Here is an 18469-nt window from a genome sequence, read left to right as displayed (position 1 = left end):
TTACCTCGGGTGAGTTGGGGTCGGTTTCGACAGAGTGTGGAGTACTCGGGCCTCCCGAACCAGTGCTTCATTTGCCGACAGATGGGCCATCTAGCGAAGGCCTGTCCACGAAGGAGGCCGAGACCTGCACCACAGCCTCAGCCCCAGCCTGCCAGGGCTGGCCCGCAGCCACAGCCAGCGGCACATCGCACAGATGTAGAGCCACCCTCCGAGCCTGGGGCTCCAGCGGAGGGGTGGCAGCAGGCCCGTGGCCGACGACACCAGGAGCCACAGCGTCAGAGTGGCCCTCAGGTGCCTACTCAGCAGCAGTGGGTTCCCACGGGGAACCGTTTTGGTCCTCTCGAGCAGGAGGAGATCCCAGCGCCAGCCCCCACCTCCGCTTCTCTCCCGACAGCCGCTCCCCCCCCAGAGTTCCCCCCCTCTTCCTCATCCTCCCTGCCTTCTACTCCCGTCGCCTCTCCACCTCGCCCCTCTATCTCCGTCGCCCCATCTCGCCCCTCTTCTCCTCCACTCTCCCCAGCTCCTTCTTCCCTCCCTCTTGCTCCAGTTTCACAGTCGGCTCAGGAGACTGGTCCTTCTCCGGCGGCTAGGAGGTCTCTTGGCAGCGCCTTTGCCGCGAGTCGCCTAGCGAGAGAGGGTCAGCCTTTCATGCGGCCCCCTTTGCAGATTCAGACATCCTCCCTTGCAGCTATCCCTCGTGGGCTGACGAGCATTGACATTCGACGCCGCAAGGACTTCTTCGACTACGGGTTCACTCGTTTTCTTGGCGACTCCGCAGCAGACCATGAGGCAGTGTGCTTTAGGGTCCATGTTTTGTTCCTCGCCGCTAGGGGGACAGTGGCCTTGGACTCAGCAGTTGGTTTCTCCTTCCCCCCTCTGTGGTAGGGCCGACACAGAGTGGTCCCTCGACTCAGTGGTGGGATGGTTGCATACACAGGTCTTAGAGTTCTCTCACCATATGGGAGAACTTGGAGTTACAGATATGCTGCAGACTTTGTGGCCATTGGCCAAGTTTGCGGTGACACCCCCAGACTCAGCAGGATGTAGGCACATTGTGGTGTACTTCTTTGCTGATACGCAGTGTTTGCCTTGCTATGTATACATTCGTGAGGACTTCTGGACAGAGGAGGTTGCTTTACGCACGGCTCGCTCTGCTTGGGCTTGGGCTAGGGACTCACTACGGTCTCGCCTATCTAGAGGACGCTCGGATGCGGATTACTCCCCATCCAAGCTTGCCTCGAAGATAGCCCGTCTTGGTGCTGCGGCAGCATCTATTCTCTCTCGCTCCCCATGAGGATCGTCTCATGGAACGTGCAGGGACTAGGTGGGCCCCAGTTTTAGCGACAGCGGGGCCGATTGCGTCAGGAGCTTCAACGTTGCCTTGTGGGAGGAGAGATTGATCTCCTTATGCTTCAGGAGCACCATCTGAGTGAGAGCCGCATTCGGCCATGTGGTCAGATTTTGCGTGGACGATATGATACCTTTTGGTCAGCTGCTTTTGGACCTGGAGGCATCCAGGGGGGGGTATGTATGACTATTGCGGACTCATTGCAACAGGCCATTGTGGGCAGAGGGATTATTGTGCCAGGCAGGGCTCAGTGGATTACTATGCAGGTTCAGGGTGGCCTTGTGGGCTTCCTGAACATCTATGCGCCCAATGTGGTGAGTGCTCGTGCAGAGTTTTGGTCACAGATTGTTGAGTCTTTGCCGCAGGCCGATCATTGGTGCATAGGAGGGGACTTCAACATGTTGGAGGACCCTTCTACAGGATTGGTGGCAGCCATGCTACTGTGCATGGAGTCGAGTTGGCAGCTTGGGAGAGGTTATGTATGACTTTGAGGGTCTCGGATACATGGCAGCACTCTGGTTTTGTGAGGTCCTCAGACAGTCTTGCCTTCTCTAGATTGGACCGTAGAGTGGGAGGAGTGAATCTATCGCAGATAGATCGCTTCTACACTAGTGACCACTTCAGTGACTTGGGGGGTTCAGTGGGCATCTGGCAGGGACTTCCTTCTCGGACCATGCACCAGTGATCCTCACGGTGGCAGACAGGCAGAGGATTGGGAGCACGATGCTTCGCATCCCAGAGAGGGTCTTGTTGGACTCAACACTTAGAGAGGGGGTAGAGGCTCTATGGTCAGAGGGCATGGACAGCCAGGTTTCACCTGCAGACAGAGTGGCCTCAGGCCTAGCTCAGCTTAGCCACTTTTTTCTTCAGGAGTCTCTGGCTCGGCGGGCTACAGCGAGAGGCGGAGCAGCGTCTCAGACGAGGCATTGCTTCACTACAGAGGCTGCAGGAGCAGCATCCAGACAATCCATGGTTGGAGGAGCAGTTACAGCAGGCTCGACAGGAGCTTGCTAGCACAGAGGAGAGGCGTCATGAGTTTGCCTTTCACCGACAGGCATCTCAGTGGACTCAGGTGGGTGACAGAGTGACTGGTGCTTTTTTTGAGACAATGGGACCTCGGTACTCGCATGCCAAGGTCATTCAGTTGAGGAGGCCCGATGGGTCAGTTGCTTGTGAGCCCGAGGATATGCGTGCAGTTGCTACTGACTGTCACCGGCGTGTGACTACTATCTATCCTTTTTGTTGATTTCTTTCTTATTATTTATTTACTTTCACTTTTTGCAAACACCCCTCGGGAAATCTAACTGCCCTGCATTGCATAGCTAGTGTGGAACTGTTCAGAGGGAGTCCAGGCCTGAGGGCAAGAGAGCACTAAGGTTGGACAAGGACTATGGTTAGCCAAAGTCGGGTCATTGACTAGCCAAAGTGGAATCCTTTGCTACAGAGGCTACATTTCAATTCTGGGTGTGGCTGCAGTGTACAAAGGGGGTCAGATGACCTAGAAAGATACAATGGCAGGATCTCCTAAAATTTAGGGAACTGCTATTTTGGGACCTGAAAATGTGTCCGCGTCATTACCTCCGGAAGGGGAACATTTTATTACTCTGCCGTGAAGTCAACCGGGCAACCGGTTGGGAGATTTTTCGGCGGCAACCCCGAAACGGGAAATAGCTTGTAAATGCGCCAAGTGGCACATTTCTGTGCACTTTCCTCATGCAACAAGAAGTGGCGCTGAATTTATAGCTGGGAGGCTCATTTTGCAAGTTCCTGTCACAGGTTAAGAGCTATGGAGTGCTTCCTTTCCCTCTTATGTACAGTGCGGTGCAAGGAGTGATGCCCTGCACGCTAGGCACTGCCCTCTCTATCCCCTATGGTAGTATGTTATGCCCCTCTAGTGGGCTTTTCAATTGACCAATGTACAGTTGTGTGGGTTCATGCGCGATTGCCGAGGCAAGAGCCTCTTGCACAGGTACTGGATTAGCTAGCGGCTAATCCCCCGCAGGTACAGGTGAATTCAGAGAGAAAATCTTGTCCGATTCAAAGGGCAAGTAGCCCTACAGGTGCGGGAGCTCGAGGACTTGCTACGATGCGACCGGCACGCGAAACGGAGCCCGAAACAGTAAATTACAGCCTGCTGTGTATTTTTGCAGGTTTAGGGTTTTGGCCCTAAACGGTCTCTAATACCCCCAGGAGGTTTGGGGACGCGAGGGGACCGTTGTACAAGTGATCTGGCGCATTTTCGGGGCTGAAAACAGAGAATTCAGCGTGCTGCAGATTCTCGCCAGGTTTTGCAAAGTGCCCGTATGCGTCGGGAAAGTCATTCAATGCGTGGGAATACTGACTGTGAAGGGTCTTAGTACAATTATGCTGCCGAAATCGGTGCGGAACAGTTGAAATTCAGCCAAGCTTGTGCGGGGCAGCTTGTTGGGAACCACAACGTTTATTCCCTCTTTTAGACAATAAAGAAATACCGAAAGGGGCGCCTAAATTAGGGGCCATCTGGTGTCGGTCTTCTCATACAGGTGCAATCTAGCAGCCTATATCCCTTTCCCCTTTGTTGTGTCTTGAAAGTACAGGTAAAGTGGGCGACAAATTAAATGGGTGAAAGCAAATAAGGTTTAAGTCTAAAGTCTACCGCCCTTTTTGAAAGTGCAGGCCGGTTTCATGGTTCCAGCGTCGGGATTAAATCATTTTTTCCCATAGAAGTGAGCCTTGGTCAGGTTGGGCTTGAAGACATAGGGGATCACAGACCAGACACAGGGAATTGCAGTTATGGCTGACAGACCAGATGATGTGACTGAAGAGGTTTCCTCTTCGCAGGGTCAACAGACACATGAAGTGGGTGAGTCTTCAAGACCACCACAGACGGATGATGATATATTTAGGACCCAGTTGGCTACTGTTGTGGCTATGTTCACACAAGTAATGCAGAACCTGAGGTTTTTAGCCTTTCTGCAACCTCCTCTTCCGTCTCAGCAAGTTGGGTCACTGGATCATATTCAAAAGCTTGTTAAGGCTTGAGCACAGGTGATTCATACTGCACAGTCAATGGAAACACCTGTACACTTGACGGAGAACATGCAATCTCCACAACCTGTGCCTAAGGTGCAAGAACAGGTGGTTGAGATGTCAGTCTTTCAAGCTGTACCAGTTCAGCCAGCCACTTTTCAGCAGCCTATAGCTGGTTCTAATGGGCAGGGAAGCAACCTACAGGCTATGCAACAAGTCTTCCCACCACCTTCAGTACACCCTGGCTATTTTGGAGGTGGATCGGTATTCCAGAGCATGGCTGGTCATGCACCTGGAAATCAGTTTTACACGCCAGGAACAGTGTTCGGGGGTGCTCAAACGATGATGCCTAACCCCATGTATGGTGTCACGGGCATGCTACCCGGGTTTCAAAGCACTTAGGGCCAATTTGGGATGCCACAGACAAATTTTGGTATGGCTGGAATTACAAATCAGCAGCCAAATATGGCATTTCCATGTCAACTTAATTGCGGTTAGGGAACACAGATGAACCCTAATAGTGTTCCCATGTTTCAGTCACTTCCATATGACAACTTAACGCCGTTGGAGAGGCCAACCCCGTACAAAGAAGGTGGCAAAGGTGTGACATTCACGACCTTTACAAGGTTTGATGACAGGAAGAAGGCTCTCTCATTCCTCCAGCAGTTTGACAAGGCCTATGCAGGGGGAAACTTTACAGAGGCTTCAAAGGTCCGCAAGGCAGCCACTTTCTTGACAGGGAATTCGGGACAATGGTGGACAACTTTATTGCTTCAAGGGCAAGCTCCGTCCACATGGATTTACTTCAAGCAGATTTTTGCAGCAGCATGGTTATCTGATGACTTTGAAGCAGATGTCATGACAGAATGGCACCAGCTTAATGCTGCCACTTGCAAGAATCTGGATGACTACAATCGGAAGTTTTGGAAAGCTCTACTTTCAGTAACTTCCTATAGGTTTGTGCCATTGACAGAACAGATTGAAAAATACTGTTGTGGCCTACCCAAAGGATTGAGAAAGTACTGCACGAAGACCAAAGTCACTACTTTGACGCAGCTCATCGAGGTAGCAAACACTGGCAGTGATTTGGTCAAGGGAGAAGATTGTGAATTCAATACTGGCGTCAAGGAAGGATCAGCCAAGAAAAATTCAGCGAAGAAGCACGTTCCCAATGAGGTTCCTAAAGGGACTCAGGAGCCAGCCAACGCAGGGAAAGGCAAAGCTACGGCTGAATCAGAAAAGGGACCAGCAAAGAAATGGAAAAGACGTTTTCCTCGCAAGTCGGAAGAGCAAAAGAAGGTCCTGAGGTCAGAGAACAAATGCTTCATCTGTGAGCAGCCTGGCCACATTGCTTACAATTGTCCTACAAAGAAAAGGCGAGCTGATTCTGAAGACAAGAAGGACAGGAAAGGAAAGAAGCCCATGGCTGGTCTAGTGCCAGATATGGTGGGCGACAAGCCAAATTTAGATGCAAGTGAGCTTTGCAGAGCATGGGGAAAGGTCAGGGATCAAACAGTGCTTATCTTCTTTGATCCAGGTGCCAAAGCCAACTTCATTTCCCCAGAATTGGCTTCAAAGTTGGGAATCAGACTTGAAGAGATGGGGTATACAATAGAGGCAGGTTTGGCATGTCCTGGCCATACAGAGGCTGTGACACCCATCATCGGAAAGTTGCGCCTACATATCCAGTCCTATGTAGATGCTGAAGAATTTTACATCATGCCACTGGACGGATGTGATGTGTTGTTAGGTATTCCTTGGTTATTTCGTGTACAGGGAATCATGGATGCCTACAACAAAAAGATCACTGTACAGAGCAGGGGAAAGACTCACATTCTGGATGTAAAGCTTAAAGGGGAGTCTATTCCTACTGTATCAGCTTCTGCTATTACTTCTGTAATGAAAAAGCATCTTTCTGCGTACTTGGTTTTTGCACGTGAAGTGTCAGATTGCGATGAATCAAATTTATCTGTGCTAGATAAAGAAAGGTCAATGTTTTTACAACAGTATAGTGACTGTTTTTCCGATTCATTACCGTCTCAATTACCGCCAGAGAGACCCGAGGACCATGCGATAGATTTGGTGCCAGGCAGTAGCCCACCAAATAAGCCTTCGTACAGGGTTAGTACGGATCAGCAGAAAGAGATAATGAGCCAAGTACAGGAGCTGTTAGAAAAGGGGCTGATTCAGCCGAGTTCATCTCCACTCTGTTCTCCAGTGTTGGTGGTGCAGAAAAAGGATGGCTCATGGCGTATGTGCATCGACTACCGTGCACTGAACAAGAATACCATCAAGAATAGGTTCCCTATACCTAGAATTGATGATATTCTGGACAAATTAGAAGGAGCAGCTATGTTTAGCAGGATAGATCTAAAGAGTGGGTACCATCAGATCCGCATTAGATTAGAGGATGTGCACAAGACTGCTTTTAGAACGACGTTTGGCCTTTACGAATTTTTAGTGATGCCCTTTGGTCTCACAAATGCTCCTGCTACGTTCAATAGGATGATGGACAGAATTTTCCGTCCACACCAGCAGTTTGTTGGTACATTCTTTGATGACATGATAGTCTACTCAAAGAATGAAGAGGAGCATAGGCATCACTTGGCCATTGTGTTCAAACAGCTACGCAGTCATAGGTTGCTTATCAATGCAAAGAAAAGTGAATTTTTTCTCGAAGAGATTCACTTTCTCGGACACATTGTCTCAAAGGATGGTGTCAGAATGGATCCTGCAAAAGTTGAAGCGATCAAGTCATGGCCAGATTTGAAGACGGTGCACGATGTCCGAAGTTTCTTGGGACTATGCTCCTATTACAGAAGGTTTATCCGAAATTTCGCTGAGATTGCTTCACCTTTACATGCTCTTCAAAAGAAGGCAGTCACCTTTAGATGGACACAGAAAGAGATTTCAGCTTTTAATCTCTTAAAGGAAAAGATGACTTCAGATCGAGTCATTGTGTTGCCAGATCTTAGGAAGTCATTTGTGGTCCAGTGCGACGCCTGCGGTAGTAGCATTGGTGCAGTGCTAATGCAAGATGGCAGGGTAGTAGCCTATGAGAGTAGAATCTTGCAAGGGCTAGAAAAGACTATGCAAGTCTATGAAAAAGAACTCCAGGCCGTGATTCATGCGCTCTTAAGTTGGAAACACTACCTTCTAGGTGCAGACTTTGTTGTCCAAACGGACCATCATACCTTGCGATACTTCTTGACACAGGCAAAGTTATCTGAGAAGCATATGCGATGGGCAAATATCTTGTCCATGTTCCACTTTGAGATTGTGCATGTGGAAGGCAAGAAGAACGTTGTGGCTGATGCCTTGTCAAGGAAGCCACAAATTTCAGCTGTGTCAATTCCTTATCATCATGAACTTGATGATATGAGAGAACAATATGCAAATGATCAAGATTTTGCAAGGGTCTTCGAGCAGCTAATGGATGGACAACGTCATGAACACTATCTTCTCAAAGATGGGTTCATGATGATGCATGGCAGATTGTGTGTCACAAAGCCATTGCGACGCAAAGTTATCGAAGAGAGTCATGTCCCACCATATGCAGGGCATCGTGGTATCGATGCTACTGTTAAAGCGGTTGAGACATTCTTCTACTGGCCTACATTGAGAAGAGATGTGGATGCCTTTGTGCGAGAATGCCTAATATGCCAGAAGGTCAAGTTTGACAGGCAAAAGGCACCAGGGTTATTGCAACCACTACCTATTCCAGATAAACCATGGGAAAGTATTGCTATGGATTTTATCTTTGATCTTCCGAGAACGCAGACAGGAAACGATGGTATTTGGACCATCATTTGCAGATTCAGCAAGCAGGCTCATTTTATTCCTGTCAGGAAAAAGATAAAGCCAGATCAGATGGCACGCTTGTTTATGAGCAATATTTTCAAGTATCGTGGCATGCCACAGTCGATTGTTAGCGATCGTGATCCACGCATGACCAGTTTGTTCTGGAGAGGCTTGTTTGAGAATATGGGCACAACGCTCAAATTCTCTTCGTCATTTCATCCTCAAACAGATGGACAGTCAGAAGAGGCAAATTCTACTGTCCTAGATCTGCTGAAGTGCTATGTGTCAGAGCATAAAGGAAAGTGGGAGCAATATTTGCCATTGGTGGAGTATGCATACAATAATACAGTGCATTCATCAACTGGCAAGGCACCTTTTGAGATAGTTGAAGGTGGCAAGAAAGTTCCTCCCATACTGCATACAAAGGACAAGATATTTGAAGCAGATAAGTATGTTCAGGACATGGATGAAATGTACAAGAAGGTCAAAGTGGCCTTAGAAAAGACTCGGGCAAAGCAAAAGAAAGCAGCTGATTGTCACCGTCGTGAAGTGGTTTATTCACTTGGTGATTGGGTGCTTTTACGCTTTGAAAAGGCAAGGTTAAAGAAGATGAAGGGCAAGGAAAGACTGTTTCCAAAGCTCAGCATGCGTTACTATGGGCCTTTTCAAGTGTGCGACATAATCAGTGATGTTGCATATAGGCTAAAATTGCCTGATAGTTGGAAGATTCACAATGCGTTTCATGTGAGTCTTCTTAGACGCTATGTGGGTGATGTGCCAGAGGATATGCCATCTGAAGATCAGCCGGAAGTCGAGGAACTTGACGAGATCTTGGTCCCGGAACAGATTTTGGCACATAAAGAAAGAAAAGTGAAAGGCAAGGTTGCTAGGCGTTACTTGGTAAAGTTCAGAAACTATCCACCAATGGATGCTAAGTGGATGGAAGAAGGTGAACTTGCACAATCACCAATTGTGTTATCACTTTACCTTGAAGCCTTCGATTTGCAACCTACCTTGACCCCTTGAGTTTCAAAGCTACATGGATTGTAAGTGTGACAATGGCTTTTGAAAGAAATGATGTACATGGTATTTAAAGTGAGCTCAAATCAAATACATGTTACATGAATGTTAGAGCTGTACAGATTGTCAGTTTGGCAATTGCTCTTATGGAATGTCCAAAAGTTTGGTTAGTGCTATAGAAGTGAGTATTTCTTGTCAGTTTGTCAAGGATACATTAATTGCTTCTATTAAAGGGTACATGTGTAACTGCATTCTTAAACTGTTGGTTTGGGTATGCTCGAAAGTGTTACTGGGCCCAACGTGTACTATAAGACAGTGGCAAAATGTGTAGCTACCATTTTGTCATTGGAAAGTTAGTGACTCAAAGCAATGGTAGAGTGCGAAGCTATCACTATGTCATTGGGACAGGGTTCACACGCAAGCAATACATGTGTCGACGAGGCATTGAATACACCAGCGTTGACAATGAGCATGTATGTGTCGTACATGTGTCGACAGGTGTTGAATACATCAGTGTTGACTGTGAGCATGTACGACATAGATGCAAACGAGGACGTTTGAGATTTCAAGAGGGGGATATGTCACCAGCGTGTGATTACTATCTATCCTTTTTGTTGATTTCTTTCTTATTATTTATTTACTTTCACTTTTTGGAAACACCCCTCGGGAAATCTAACAGCCCTGCATTGCATAGCTAGTGTGGAACTGTTCAAAGGGAGTCCAGGCCTGAGGGCAAGAGAGCACTAAGGTTGGACAAGGACTATGGTTAGCCAAAGTGGGGTCATTGACTAGCCAAAGTGGCGCCCTATCACCATCCTCAACTCAGCCTACAAAATTCTTGCCAAGGCTCTGAGTTTGAGGATTCAGCCGCTTTTAGAGAGCCTTATACATGGGACTCAGACAGGTTTTGTCAAGGAACGCAGTATCCTTGACAACATCTTTACTTTCTGGGAGGCTTGTGCCCTCGCACGGCTCCGTGGTGAGGACCTTGTGATTCTTCTTCTCGATTTTGAGAAGGCATACGACCGAGTTGACTGGGACTTTCTAGAGGGCACTCTCTGCAGGATGGGCTTCTCAGATGCTTGGATCAGAGGGGTGTCAGCTTTGTACAGACAGGCTCACAGTCAGGTGCTTTTGGCAGGAGGGAGAGGTGAGCGCTTCATGCTCACACGCTCGGTCAGACAGGGTTGTCCTCTTGCCCCCTTTCTCTTTCTGTTCTATGCGGAGGCGATGAGCAGATTTTTGGTGTCACAGCAGGTTGGTCTTCGGGGCTTCTCCCTATTCGGGGAGATGAGCTATTGGACGCTGAGTTTGCCGATGACTCAGCCTTGTACTTAGATGGCCAGGAGGCCAATCTTCTGAGCTGTGAGCAGGCTTTGGAGACCTTCTGTTGTGCATCGGGCGCACTGATCAACTAGAGAAAGACAGTGGCTTTCTCGGTTGGTAGTGCTCCTGTGCCATATTGGATGCCAGGAGAGGGTTTCAGGTGGATTCCCCCAGGGACTGCAGTTCGATACTTGGGTTGTCAGGTTGGTTTGGACTTGTCTCCCGAGCAACAGATTGCTCCTCTTCTCCTGTCCATCAGGAGAAAGCTGTTACATTGGAGCTCAGCACGACTTTCACTGGCTGGTAGAGTAGTAGTTGCCAACCAGGTGTTGTTGGCGACTATGTGGTACATCACTTCCTGCTGGATCTTCTCGAGTTCTTGTATCAGCCAGGTAGAGAGGCTGATCAGGAACTTCCTTTGGTCAGGACGTGACACTCAGATGGCCCGAGCCAAGGTGGCTTGGTCGGTCATCACGCTTCCTTGTTCTCAGGGAGGGCTTGGGATCATTGATCCAGCACAGCAGAGCAGAGCCCTTCTAGGGAAGTTCATAGTCAAAGGACTTCTTCCAGGTGAGGAGCCCTGGAAGGAGTTCTTGTTGCAGAGGCTTCGTGCCAGGGTGCCTCAGCCAGGAGGCCCTTGGCAACCTTCGACCAGATGGATCTTTACAGAGATGCGCCGAGTTGGTTTGAGCAGGAGACTGGAGGACCGCTTCGCTGTGAGTTTTCTTCATTCTTGGGAGCTCTTACGCGTGGCCTGGAGCAGCGACAACCGATGTGCACGGAGGAGCGCCTACGGCAGCCCCTCGTCTAGAACCCCATGGTTAGCACTCAGAGAGGCCACTTGGTTGGTAGTCGGCCTCATGTTTCCTGGGTTCCCATGGCAGCAGGTCCAGCGCACTCCCTAGGTGACTGGCTAGAGTTCACAGGTTTGTCAGAGGAGGTGCAGGGTTTCCAGCTGCAGGGCATGAGAGGGGTGCAGAGCATGTGTCAGGACATCTTAGAGTCAGTTCCAGCTGAGTGGCTCACGCCTCTCGAGCCAGTAGCACCTCGGTGGATGGGAGCCTTCACACGACTGGAGGTTCTCATTTCAGTCAGGGCCTGCTCAGAGATTGTCCGAGCCTTGTTCTTCGAGCTTCAGGGTGGGGGACGATTACAACGAGTTGCAGTAGAGGCCCCGCAGGTAGCAGAGTGCTGTTTTCAGAGGATCCGAATTGTGGGCATCTGTGGGAGGACTTGCGTCATAGACCCTGACCCAGCCGCTCTGGAGATTGGACACTGGAGGCTATGGGCTTGGGAGTGTTGTCCACTGGCACGAGTACAGTGGGATCCTGGTGAGTGGCTATGGAGGGACCCCCTCTCTTTTGCAGACCACCCAGGAGTCCCCTTCTTTCAGTACACTGTTCGACTTGAACGTCATATACTTGCAGCACAGAGAGAGGCCCGCCCCGCTGCAGCACGTCATTGGTAGAAGGAGGGCCTCACAGTCGAGTTCTGGGCAGCCTTTTGGCAGAGGCTGTGGGACTCCAGACAGCCGAGGCACGTCACTTTGTTTCAGTGGCTGGTTGCACACAGAGCTACAGCAGTAGGGAGCTGGCTTGTGCATAGTGTTCTCTCGGCCGCATGTTCAGCCTGTGACCAGTTGGTGGAGAGTCAACGTCATTGTCTTTGGGACTGTCCCTCGGCCCAGCAGGTGTGGCTACGAGTTCTTCGGTTGATGCCTACTCTCTCCACGGCTAGAGAGTACACTTGGGGGGCAACGGCTTGGTCCACTCTCACGGGCCCGGCACTTCAGTTTGAGCTATCTTCCACTAGCAGGATGATAGCGATATAGGGGAGGCGTCCTACACTCCAGCCTGCTACAGAGCTTACTCTATAGGAGTGGTGCAGTGAGAGAGAGGAGTGTTGGGAGCTCATCAATGGCCTGACACTTTGGTTCATCTGGCGGGCCCGCTGTTTCCACATTTTTTAGGCCCGCTCTGTGCCGCCAGCAGAGACTGTTCGTGACTTTTGGCTAAAGGTGATCCATACTCTCAGAGGACAGCTTGAGGGACTACAGGGCAGCTCCGACCGCATGCGGGAGCGCCGCGAGGCTTTCCTTCGACTATGGCGCCCTGGGCCTTTCTACACCATTGTCCAGGGTGTGCTCAGATGGCACTACCGACCACATGTGTGGCTCTTCCCTCCTCCCATCCCTTGATTTAGCCTCATTGTATATATGTTGTTCTTTCATTGGGAGAGTCTCCCCATCATGTTTGTTGTAGCCCTCTCTTGCAGAGGTGGTTGTAGCCCTACGGGCAGGTTTCATTAACTAATAGAAGGATCTTTTTCTTGGGAAAAAAAAAAACTACATGCACGTCATGTCAGATGCCCACTGTAGTGTAACATCATCTATCAAAACGCTTGTACAATCCATTTATGCAAGAGGGTCCCAAAACTGAAAAACGTAATCTAATGGACTGGTCCGGACATGCAAGTCCTGCGAATAGGCTCACAAAATAGCCGGTACTAATCCTCTTAGGATTCTAGAAACTCCTATCTAGGGATATGTCAAAAACTGGCTCTAGAAGTCGATGACGTGGCATATAGAGCCATGTGTACGTGACAATTATAGTTCCCCCAAGCTGTTCCTTTACTCTTCCCTTGAGTATTAGTGTTATGTTGTGTATTGGATATTGATTGCACAGTTCAGTGGTGGGTCTATTCTTTTCAACACAAGTGGAAAGGACAATTATGGTGAAGATTTTAATGAAGCAAGTTACAATAGTGGGATATATGTGCTCTTACGAGTCTGTTTGGAGGTTGGCATATTATATCGTATTGTACCCACATATTTGATCTTGGTAGATGCAGGGAAGTTGTAGACACTTAATCTGATCTCGGGGAGTTTACTTGAGTAGCAGGTCATGTTGGACCTTGACTGTTTCTTTGGCAAACATGATCCTTAGGTGACGACCTTTCCGGTCTTCTGATACTCAGCAGTTTTACCGATGGTAGGATTCTCTTTGATGTCAATTCAAGTTTGCTATTCAGTTACAGAGGAAGCAGTTTTACTCTAGGTTGTCTCAGATTTCTTTTTGGTGGTACTCATTCTCTTTTTCGAGGATTGAGCGGAAAGGGGGGGCTTCCTATCTCTTGAGGGGAGTTCTCGGCTTTAGCTCTGGAGCTTTCGGCGACAGTGTTTTCTTTATTCCGACGTGGGATTGAGTCAGTTGTTACCTCAGAGTGTACTTTTGAGAATACTTTTCTTTCAGAGGGGGCTTCTAGGTTAATATCTTTAATTGACTATCGGTGCTCTATTCAGGGGAGTACTTGGGTATTGATGATGTTAGTGGGGATGTCATAGCTTTTAGTCAATAACATGCACGATGAAGGTGATATTGATGTTGTCTTGTGGGCGACTACCATGAGTCTATCCCTTGCACTTCCCTTTAATCTGGGCTTATCCTGGATTCATCTAGGCATTTGCCAGCTGGCTGACATCATCTATGTCCTTGAATTTCTCTTCATGACTTGTGATAAGTAGCCTTTTGGCTGCACTAGTAAGCTTTTTTTGTAGTTTTACAGGAGTCGGTCATTTTATCTCTCCTTTTTATTCTCTGCTTTTTAAATTGCAAAAGCTTCTGTATTAAATTGCCTGACGAGCTTGGCAATCAATTATAGAAATAGTACGGTTTGAGCCTGCATATGTCCAACTTAGGATCTGATGGGAAACAGGGTAAGATAAGGTTTGCTACCACCCTGAATTCTCTCTGGGGATTCCTCCTACAGAGAGTTTTTCGCTCTTACCGTGCTGAAAGCTTCATTAGGATAGTTTGTCATCTACATAAGCTATGGTAGCCTTCTCGCTCTTAACTCGTGCTGGACCTTCTCAACGTTTTTGAAGCATTACTGGAAAATTTTGTTTACACGGCTAGGTTGAAGTTCTTGCAGAAAGAGGGTATATTCAAGATGGCTTTATATATTTCATAACGCCAAAAGTAGCTATAACTTCTGGCAGAGTGATCACTTCAATTTTTTTCTTATAATATAAACAACCAAGTTTTGCTCAGGATACGTGTGCTATCTTAAAAATCTCCACTTTTTTTGCATCCTTGAGTAGGCATGTTGTTGAGTAATAAGAAAACTGGCCTCATTTGTATTGTTTTTTCGATGGTTTTTATGTTGACGTAAAGCTATTATGTTGCTTCGTATTTCCTATTTATCTTTTGCAGTCATTATGTTGACAATCCAACATTCTTACAGGTAGACATGAGATCTCGCATCCGAGGAAATAAGGGGTATTAGTGCTCCATCGATATCTGCGGAGGTCTTGATGTTTGCAGCATGCCTGTCTTGTACATTTGGAAGCTCCACATGGACTTCATCGATTTTATCCAGGTGTAAGACATAATTTTCGAGGTTGAAGGAAAACTTCTGCTACCTGTGTACTCAAGCGTTTGTATAAGACCCAGTAGTGGCTTTGGGAGGGTAACATTGTCATTCGCAGGTTTTCTTAGAGTTCCTCAGTTTTTCAAGACGTTAACATACTGCTAGGTGGTGGAAACATAAGAACATGAAAACCATTCATAAGAAATAGGTAGTGTATGTAGCCAACCCAATTCTTGAAAGAAACATGGTTTTTTTACTGTCAGCATTTCAGAAGATCTCTGTACTTGGCTCCTATTATCTGTAGTGTCTCTATGGCAACTCGTAGAAGTTCGTCTATCCATCGGTTGTATGCAAGCCGTGTGTATTTGAGAATCTTCATAGCTTCCTTTTAAGGTTGGTGATTATCCAGCATGGCACGGAAGCCACATGTTAACAATTTTTGGGAGATGGACACTTCTTTCTTAATGATAAAGGGTCCCAACCATGTTTCTAGTAATTAATGGTTCATTTTGTTTGAGAATGTCCCCCACACAAACACTCTCAAAAACAAAAAATGAAAAGCACACCTCCCCTAGGGCACACACTCACCTGTTGGCAATTCAAAAGTACAGATGATGTAGGTCGGGAGAGAAGAAGAAGAAGAAAAACTTTTAACGTCGTGTGTGTGTGTGGGGGGGGGGGGGGGGGGGGTCAGTGAGCCATGTTTAGAATCAAAGACCCTCTGCAAAGGTATAGCATAGTTTATTAAGCTTCCTTTTGACATATTACCTGGAAATGTCAAAGATTTCTGTGTTTGTTAATGGCATCCTAAAACTTTAAGAGACAATTGCAAGTTGCTGTGTGGAAGTTTTGTTTGCACCAGAAGTTGAGCAAGTTGGGAGGCATTGTATATAATGTTTGTTAGTCTTAAAACATTTCGCTGAAAATCAAAGAGCGTTTTCAAGAAGCTCAGCCTCTGTCAATAGCAACTCTCTCTAACATGACCTAAGACTTGCACACTTCCTTCTCCCAGCTGTAGTGCGGCTCTTCATTGTGTATCTCATAACACTTAAGAGTCATTGAAAAGACCCAGGCATGGTACATCACATGTATCTTTGGTCCTATAGGTCATATATGACCTCCAAGAACGATAATAACAGGTCTTGAGTCCAACTCTCCTCGTCCGATAGATCTTTAAGGTCTCTTGGGGATAGTTTCCTATGACGTTAAAACAATCTTCTTCTTCTTTTCTCTCTCTCTCTCTCTCTCTCTCTCTCTCTCTCTCTCTCTCCAGCCCAAGGAAATCCGTTTCCAAAATGTGTGCCGTATTATGTGGGTTTCTTGGATGCATTGAAAACATGTATACTTTATGTACACATTATAGTATACACATTAAAGGGTGGTAGGGATTTGTAAGAGAGACCCTTTAATGTGTACATTAAGTACATGTATAGTTTATGTACACATGAAAGAGTGGTAGGGAATTTTAAGAGACACCCATAGTGTAAATATAGCATGTCTAAAGGTGTATTATTAATAATCTCTTCAATGCATGTGATATAGGGAAGTTTTGAGGGATGGTTGAAAGTTTAAGAGGAGTTGGATAGATTTTATAAGTTGTTCGTACGATCCTAAAATCAATCTCAATCTCTCTCTCTCTCTCTCTCTCTCTCTCTCTCTCTCTTTTGTGTGTGCGCATCCATGTGCATGCCATCTTGGTGTACCCCTTATAACATTGCCTTGGAATCTATCATATTGTAACTCAACCAAAGTATTAAAAAAATTAAAGCCACCACCTCCAATTTATATAAGCCTTTCTTTGTTACTAATATGTCAAAGCCATTTTGTGAGCTCGCAAAGTTCTTTTGAGGAGTAAGGCATTGAATTTGCTTTAAAGCAAGCTCTAAAAATTGTACAATTCGTTTGAAAAGGTCAAAAGTGACTATCATTTTCTTATAAAGCTTACTTGCCAAAATGAAAACGCCGTATGATCCATCATTGGAGGTCTCAAATCAGCCTCACAAATCTATGTTTTTGCAAACTTCATTCTGTAGATGACATATGTTGTTATGAGCCCATAGATCTTTTTCCAAGTACCCCAAAATCTTGGAGGATTTACTTTTTTTTTTTTTTTTTGCATTGTCTGCACGATGCCAATTTCTTGTACATTTTTATACACTCATATGAGCTCTATAGAAGATCCAAATAATACCTCTATGCTATTCTTGCATAACCCTTCCAGCCTCCATATTGCAATCCAAGATTATAACCCTAGGTTATAAATTATAAGTCTTCCTTCTTGCCCACCTTCAAGATACATCAAACTCATACATTACCACCTAAAAGTATACTCACCTTATTCCTAGTTGGGTATACTTTTAGTGAGAGAGTCAAAATAGGTGGTAACAACCTGTCCTAACATTGAAGTCTTTGAGTAAGATGACATCTCCCTCTCTTGTTCCTCATTCAAGATCATGTATGGGAACTTTAGGTGAGTCAATAAACTTGGATGTACTAGGAGGAAGGTAGCATAGAGCAATATACTCTGTCTGCACTCTAACCCACATGTATCTAGCATGCCCATCCTTCAACACTACTTACATAATAGAGCACAAATCCTCTAACAACATTGCAACTCCTCCCAAACCTCAAGTAGTATGCTTAGTGCGGCGTGGCTCCTTTTTGCAAGTGGACTCCCATTTGTATTTTAATATAGGGGGAAGTGTCTTATTTGGGCTCTAATGTGTCAGTATGGAAATGATATCTCTCCCTTTGAAAGTGTCCTCCTAGATCTAAAAGATTCATTGCAATTTTACATAGGTAGCTTCAAAGAGGTTCCACAGATCTGCGAGTGTGATTTGGCATGCCACTCTCATCTTTATAAAGTGCCATTTTTCCTTCGTTCTTGGTGGCCAATATCTTTGGCATACATTCTTGCATATGTGCAATCTTACTTGGTGTGAGATCATCTCCTAAAAATATCCCTATGCTCTTGCGTGTTTCCCTAAAAGCTATAAACTCTTTCCTAGCTTCTATAGTTGAAGAGCATCAAATAAGAGCTCTAACCTTTAAAACTTTTCCGTTTTCGTTCCCATTTTCATTTCACCTACCCTCTCTCCAAGCGGTTGTGTGCATAGGTTTCTTAATGCCCATGAGCTTGCATCCTGTGTGTCTTCTTCTATGTTCTCCCTTTTCTTTAGCCAGGTTACTCTCACATGTAAAGATCTTGTCCTTTGCTGTTGCTCCTCCTCTAAACCGGTGCCAGTTTATTGAAGCCAATGACAAAGGCATAAGCTGGCTTTTTCCCTCCTTAGCTACTTGAATCCATTGGCTTGCTTCCTCTACTTGGTTTTGGTCCTTTTTAGCAGCTCTACCCAAGATGTTGTCTCTATCGTCTTCTTTTCCTTTTTTGCTGCAAAGTGTTGCATGTCCTCCTTGATTTTCAACAGCTCTTCCATCACACTTTGTTATTTCTCCCTGATTTTGTGTGTGTGTGTGTGTGTGTGTGTGTGTGTGAGAGAGAGAGAGAGAGAGAGAGAGAGAGAGAGAGAGAGAGAGATCGGAAAAATCCCAAGAGACCTCAAAGATTTATTTGACGAGTATTGAGCTCAAGATTGA

At 46.6% G+C, this 18469-nt stretch overlaps 1 protein-coding gene across 1 annotated transcript in view; it reads left to right on the top strand.

Moving 5' to 3' along the window:
- LOC147459427 (cytochrome C oxidase assembly factor) overlaps positions 1-15368 on the top strand; it is a 50320-nt gene extending 34952 nt beyond the window's left edge. The window contains exon 3 of the mRNA XM_086509830.1: positions 14747-15368. Coding sequence (XP_086365956.1) covers positions 14747-14788 — 42 coding nt within the window. The 3' untranslated portion in view covers positions 14789-15368. The remainder of the gene's footprint in view (positions 1-14746) is intronic.
- The last annotated feature ends 3101 nt before the right edge of the window (positions 15369-18469 follow it).

This window comes from Adiantum capillus-veneris, chromosome 4 (assembly GCF_014529385.1).
Source record: "Adiantum capillus-veneris isolate H3 chromosome 4, ASM1452938v2, whole genome shotgun sequence".
In the NCBI taxonomy this organism is placed as follows: Eukaryota; Viridiplantae; Streptophyta; class Polypodiopsida; order Polypodiales; family Pteridaceae; genus Adiantum; species Adiantum capillus-veneris.
The sequence above is the reverse complement of the archived record's forward strand: the minus strand, read 5'-3'. Positions and strand labels throughout refer to the sequence as shown.